At 36.4% G+C, this 7,167-nt stretch overlaps 1 protein-coding gene across 1 annotated transcript in view; it reads left to right on the forward strand.

Annotated features, from left to right (window-relative positions):
• LOC102001321 (putative ankyrin repeat domain-containing protein 19) overlaps nucleotides 1-6,909 on the forward strand; it is a 46,227-nt gene extending 39,318 nt beyond the window's left edge. The window contains exon 8 of the mRNA XM_013355618.1: nucleotides 6,763-6,909. Within this exon, the coding sequence (XP_013211072.1) occupies nucleotides 6,763-6,909 (147 nt within the window). The remainder of the gene's footprint in view (nucleotides 1-6,762) is intronic.
• Nucleotides 6,910-7,167: the final 258 nt, after the last annotated feature.

Raw genomic sequence — 7,167 nt, forward strand, 5'->3', positions numbered from 1 at the left:
TACATACATATATGAATCCAGGGAGCAGAATTTGAAATAGTAATCATAAACTCTACCGAAGTATTCAAGGAGTTTAAAGAAGACACAAAGCAACAGCTCAGTGAACTTAAGAAGAACCAGTGGCTAAATGATACCCAGGATAATCCAGTATTTTGAAATAGAGTTCAATAAATAGAAAAACTGAAAAAAAACCTCAAGGTAAACTGAAGATAAAAATTGAAAACTCCAACAGTCCAACTAGAAAAGTAAAGGGGAAGCTTTATAAGGCAAATGAATCTAGCAGAAGGCAGAATATCAGGGTTTAAAAATTAAGTGTATGATCTAGACAAAATAATGAAATAACATGAAAAATTAAAAAAAAATAAAGAACACCTCACTCCCCCCCCAAAAAAAAACACCAGAAAGGAACATTCAGAAAATGAGGAAATGTGGTTCACCATAAAAAGACCAAATTCTTGAATTGTAGGAGGAGTCGATGAAGGAGAAAAATCCTAGGTCGATGGCATAGACCAGGTCTTCAACAAGATCATTGAAGAAAACTTCCACAAACTAAGGATATATCCAGACAGAGGCAAAAAACACAGAGAACACTATATAAGGCCAGAAACTAAACTCCCCAGGACATACCGTAGTTAAAACTCCAAGTGTAAAAAACAAAGAAAGAGCACTGAAAGATAGAAGGGAAAAAACATCTGAAGTCACATATATAGAGAAGGCCACCAGCATAATAGCAGTGACCTGTCAGGGAAAACACTGAGTCAGAAAAGCCTGGAGCAATACATTGCTAATCTTAGAAGGCCATGACAGCCAATTTAGACTAACGTATCCAGGAAAACTGTCATGGTTGAAGAAGATAGAAAAACTTTCCATGATATAAAGAGACCACATCCTGGGACACAATGAAAAAAGAAAATCTTAACAATCTCTGAAAACTCAAATCAATAACTATGTGCATCCTATCTGACCACAATGCAGTGAAAGAAAATTGACAACCAACAGATGTCTAATATGTCTATAAACTCATTGAGATTAAAGAACTCATTGCTGAATGATGAATGGGTCAAAGAAGAAAGCAAGGGAAAACAATTCTTGGAACTAAATGAAAACGAAAATATAACACCAAAAAAACTTTAGGATACATTAAAAAGAAGTCCCTTGAAGTGAATTTATGGCTGAGAAAGAGTATAAATAAACATCTTATGGTGCAGCTCAAGAATTTAGAAAAACAAGAAAGAACAAACCAAATCCTTACCCAGTCAAGAAATTAATAATAATAATAATAATAATTTAATAATAAGAATAAGAATTAATGAAATAGGAGCAAAGAAAACAATACAAAGAACCAATGAATCGGAGTCCTGGTTCTTTGGGAAGACAAATGAGATCAACAGACTCTTGGACCAATTATCCAAAAAGAGAAAGTGAGTGTTAGGTCCAAAGTAGGTCCTCCAAAGTGGCAGTGTTGATAACAATGTCCTAAGCAAGACTCTGACCAAGTAAACAGAAGTATTCCTATTGGGTAAAGAGCAGTTTAAATTCAGCTTTCACAGCATACAGAGGGGAATCACACATCATGTGCCAACTCCCTCTTGCAGGCAGCTGTAGGAAAACAGGTCTCTGCGCTGCTGCTGGCATGAAACTCTGAGACCAGAAATTCCAGAGCGGCTCCACTTTTGTGTGTTTAGAACCTTTTAAAAGATTTTTCTAGTCTTATGTTGATCCATGCCGTATGTTGGGCACCAGATACTGGGAGAACCTACAAAAGTCCAATAACCAGTTTACTAAGGGGTGCAATCAAAAGACAAACTCACAGATACAAAACAAAGAAGGCATTCTTTTGGGGAGTGAAGAGCACCAACCAAACCACCTCTATGCTGCTTGCTTTCCGACCAGGCCAAGAGAGCATTCAGGAACAAGGGAATCCTCCTCTCAACTTTTAAGTGGTCATGTACGCAGACAAGACCATGTCCTAAAGCGCATAGCCCCCAAAAGCCATTGGCTAAAGGGATCGAAATCCTACGAACATAATACAAAAGCAGCACGCGTTTTATAAATGGGTAGTCCTTAGTTAGATAGTTGCTTAATTCAAAAAAGTCTTTGAGCTCTAACCCGATGCATGAAATCAACGTAATTTTCAGGACAGGACATTAAAGTATGCCACAGTTCCCGTATGGAGGTCAGATGACGACTTGTGGAAGCCAATATTCTACTTCCCTGAGATTGAAGTCAGGTGAAAAGGCTGACTTGTTTACTTGTTGAGCTATCTTGCCAGCCCCAGGTGATTTTGCTTTTTATGACATTGAGAACAGGATACATTGAGGTTGGATACTTTTTCTTAGTATCTGTGCATTTAAATTGATTTTACAAATTTCTGGATGAATCTTTGAAGTCATTATATTCCCTGTACCCAGAGAAAGCTATAATTTGTACTAGTTCTATGTACACTCTTACACGTCTATCACATATATATGGAAATATTCTATAATTGCAGGTATTTCTCAGAGAATTACAGCTTCAACTAAAAATTAAGGATAATTAAAAAATTCCTTGAAAGAATAAAAATCCAGTGTTTAATTTGTAATTTTTCTATATTCTATTATATTTAAATATATTTTCTTATGATTATTATCAGGCAATGAAGTGACAACCATAGAAAAGCAAAGAAGGCATAATAACAGTGAAAGTATAGAATCACTGGTATGTAAATATTTACGAGACCTTATTTAACAGTGCTTCCTTTTGTTTAGTTAATTTTAATACAGAAATAAAATCACATGCCTGGTTATTCTATAGAATAATTGGTCACAATTTAGTTATTTAAAAATATTTATCTCATTGTGATTGTTCAAATCAATTTGAAGAGGTTAAGAGATATACTTTTATCTTCTCATCTACTGCCAATATCATTATGGCAATTACCCATCCTTCCACATGTATTAATTCTGCTAATATACATAAATGTATCCATGATATATAGCCATATCCATTAAGTCTTAGGAGTAACCATTTGGAATTTTGAACAAGATATTGGAATAGTCCCACTGCCAGATAAGTTTTAAACTGTGATCATTATAGTAGATCAATAAATGTGTTTTCAGATCAGCAGTCAATGATTTCAACTTTAGAGTTGCACCTCTTAATGTTTTCTAGCGATATAAAATGTACGGCCACACAACCTACCGCAGTGTCCACTAAGAGTACATGCCTTTTCAGCATGATGGCGCATTTGTACCAACGCGTAAGGGTACCTGCTGATTTAGCTCCTCCTAAAGTTCATAGATTTTATAATGCTCCCATGCTCTTCCATTAGCAGACCTGCTGATGGTCTTAACACAGATGGTTTATCTTGATTCAAATATCCATGAAGATTCATTTTCAGAAAATGATTAATATCCATGGGCCATTTTAACATTCCCTCTCGAGTCAAGATACTCCATGTTTCGTTTCAAATGTTTTGACTTTGAATATATTACTATTATTTATTACCTATCTACTGCATGGTAGACATTAAATACGTAGAGACTTAGATAAGCACCCATGACTCAACACATAGAGGAGTGAAGAATTGGTAAGATGCAAATACTTACAATTTAAATATATGTTTCATATGAATAAAGCACAAGATGTCTGAATATCAAGAGAGTCTGTAGTTATACTCAGTTGGGTTCGGAGTGGAACCCTGTAGTGAGTGTCAGCTGTGTGTGATATTTAAACTATACCCTAGCAATTGAGAATATGTCAGCCATGCCAACAAATAGGAGGAAGGCCCACTTGCCAGAATGTAGCAGGGAACATCTGTTTCTCAGAGTGGCCAAGGAGCAGGGATAGGACAAATATCCTCAGACATCTTCCTACTCTGAATGCACAGATACGAAAATCTGTATGCAAATGGGCACCCCGCACATTTCAGACGCTAGAATCCTTGTGTGGCTTTTCTTACGAGTAGGCTCGCTGCTCATTCTTAGACGGTCTCAGTTAGTTGTGTTTAAGTTGCATACTGTTTCTAAGGTTTGCAGAAATTTTTCTAAATGGGATACAAAATAAAATTGCTTATGGTTTATAATTTATAGTTCAGATAGGCTTACAATTCAACCTGTTTTCCTTCTATTAAAACTGTTATCGTCAGATATTAAGATTTTTACTCAATTCTTTAGCTTAAGTAAGCAAATTGCGATGTTGTCCATACAGGCATTATGACGGCTTAACCTTTCACTGGTCAAATGCCCTCTTTTTCTTCAAAGTGACATCATTAATAGAAAATATTCTAAGTCAGTAAGACTCTATTATGTTGATAATATACTGATAATATTGATAATACATATGAATATTAATGATATACTGATAAATCAGTTGTACTCCATTATATTGACAGGAATTTATTCCAGTGCATAAACTTTGTAAGTGTGTTCTTATTTTTCAGGAAATGCAATGTATATTTTTGTTTTCCGTGTTTTCTTGTCAATAGCTTCAATGTATTTTCTGTAGTAGGATCCATTTATTTATCACAGTCATTATTAAGTGACATTTGGTGATTAAGAAAGCACTACAGATGTTTTACTCATTCAGGTGTTCTAAATACAAAGAGCTTGTTGATTTTGCATGACGTTATGTTTTTGACTACAAAGAAGAGATATTACTATTAAATGCTAATGTAAAAGAGTGCAGGCTGTAGAACAAGGCCTTATTAAGCCTCCATTCTATCTGATCCTTATTAGTACAAATTCTCCATCTATAACGTGGAGATAGATTTCTGTTAAAGGTTGATTATGGGAGGCCTTCCCCTTTCTGAACAGAAACAGAAGAACAGATGGGGGGAGATGAGGAAGGGATTAGGAGGGAAGGAGGAAGGGGAAACTATGGTCAGAATGTAAAATAAATAATGAAAGAAGGAAAACTTCACCATGTGAACATGTTGCAACATGTTAAATAGTATTATTTTATTATATTTTTATGATAAAACTGAAATCTTTATAATGAATTTTTATTTTCAGCATAAGAAATGAGATTCACACTTTTTTGTTGTCATGGAAATATTATATTTCTTTGGATCATTATGTTTGGTAGTGGCATGTTCCCCTCACTATTTATATTAATTTGCTGGTTTCTTTATTAAAGATTGGGGTATAATCGTGTGCTTGGCTTATTTTAATTTGAAAAAATCCATATGATCTCTGAAATATTTCCATAGATAAAAGAATTATTTGTATGCACATGTGGATTTAATTTTAATTTTTAAATATTAATATGAATATATTTAATCATGTCTTACACATTACCCTATGTTTAACACTACTATTCTTTCTATGAAAATGGCCTTCATGGCTTTTTATGTTCTTGTTTTGTGTTGTCCAAAAGAACTCAAAACCTAGAATTAATAAATAATGTATATTAACATTTCTGTATAAATGACATACAACAGAATAAAAGCTTTCCTTGATTTCTAGTCCCTACTTTTAAAATGAGAAGCTGTGGTTTCTTGGACTGTAAAAACTCATTCTTTTTATGTTAGTATTCTCAGCCTATGTCTGAGTCTCCTCCACAGAGGCAAGATGTGGGTCATTTACCAGAGACTAAAGATCCAAGAAGAGAAAATACTGGAAATGGTGAAATGAAAGGTATAAAATATATCTTATTAGCTGCCTGGTGATGGAATATGTATTTAAATCATGATAGTCAATGTTTCATAGCAGACATATTTTTACTTATTAATTATAAAGTGACGCTTAGGGATAATAAGATTTGATATCTATTCCTGGTTTAGCAAACCCTGTAATAATTGATGGTGCCAGTAACGTAGAAGAATTTTTTAATAAGTTATAAGAAATGGCTCTTAAATTCAATGAATGCAGATAAGACAGGGAAATGGTAGAAGGGAGGGTTTGGAAACCAGGAAAGGGCTGTAGTGTAGTTGGAAATGCATCCCTTGAGCTCACAGTTTCCACACTTGGTCTCCATCTGGTGGCACTGTCTGGAAATGCTGTCACCCTCTTGGAGGCGAGGCTCTGTTGGAGAAAGTGGGTCTCTGCAGATAGGCTGTGAGGGTTTGGGGTCCATTAATGTGTACTTCTATCCTCTGCTTGCCGACTGTTGGGCTGATGTGATTCTCTGGGCTCCTGCCCCTGCTGCCCTTCCTTCCCTGCCAGGATGAAAGAAAGAGCATAAAGTCACAATACACAGATTACTAGAAATGAGTTAAATTAAGATATACATGTTAGCCAATTAGTTAGAGCTAATAGGCCAAGCAGTGATTCAAATCATATGGTTTCTGTGTGCTGCCAGGAAACAAACAAGCGGCCTTACTACAGCAAGGCTGCATGGCCTTTCCTCCACAATCTCCTTATAGTGTATCTTTTATATAGTTATATCATTGGAAAGTTGTAGATCAGAATGCCCATAAACTTTTAAATTAATAATTTAACTACTGTTTGGGTATAATACCCAAGCTTGTGGGTCAAGTAGTGCTAGTACTATACACCTGGGTCACATTGCCACACTGTGTGAACTGACTTTCACCTGTGTTACTTGGTGTTACCACTGCAGGGTTTGGAGAGACGGTTCTCCTAAGCTTTTCTGTGCTATGTGAACTCATGAGGAGAAAGTCAACACAAAAGTGAAGAAAGGCATAATGGAAAAGTGGTTAAAACGGTTCCTTGTTCATTGGGAGGGATAGGTGGAGACAGAATGCTTGGCCTTGTTCAGCATGGCATAGATGAGCTGTCTCAGAGGCTGCTTGACTTCCGTTTAGCTCTTGTTACAATCTAGAAAGTCATCACAGACAGCAACTCACCCAGACTCATGGCAGATACAACTGTTCCCAGTAACACCATCAAAAACCTTACAGAAGGCTTTGCAGAGAAAGCTTGCAAAAATCGAGGCTGTGGAAGCGAAGACAACACCAGTGGTAGGTGAACCAGGGAGGAAGGCTTCGGGACCAACACTGGGCTTATTCGCTGTGGCTGAAGGAGTAGGTCTGTTTAGACAGGAATCACAGACATGGCTGCAAGCATACCACCAGACAGCCTCCAATCAGAAGAGACGCCATCACTAGTATCCCAGGAAACAAATGCGGGAGAACGAGAATACAACTCCAAGTATTGGCACCTAAAATTCAGAGAGTTTAGTCCCTCAGAGGGGTCCGATCCCATCCAGGATCTGAAGCGGATGTCT

This window comes from Microtus ochrogaster, chromosome 4, assembly GCF_000317375.1.
Source record: "Microtus ochrogaster isolate Prairie Vole_2 chromosome 4, MicOch1.0, whole genome shotgun sequence".
Lineage (NCBI taxonomy): Eukaryota > Metazoa > Chordata > Mammalia > Rodentia > Cricetidae > Microtus > Microtus ochrogaster.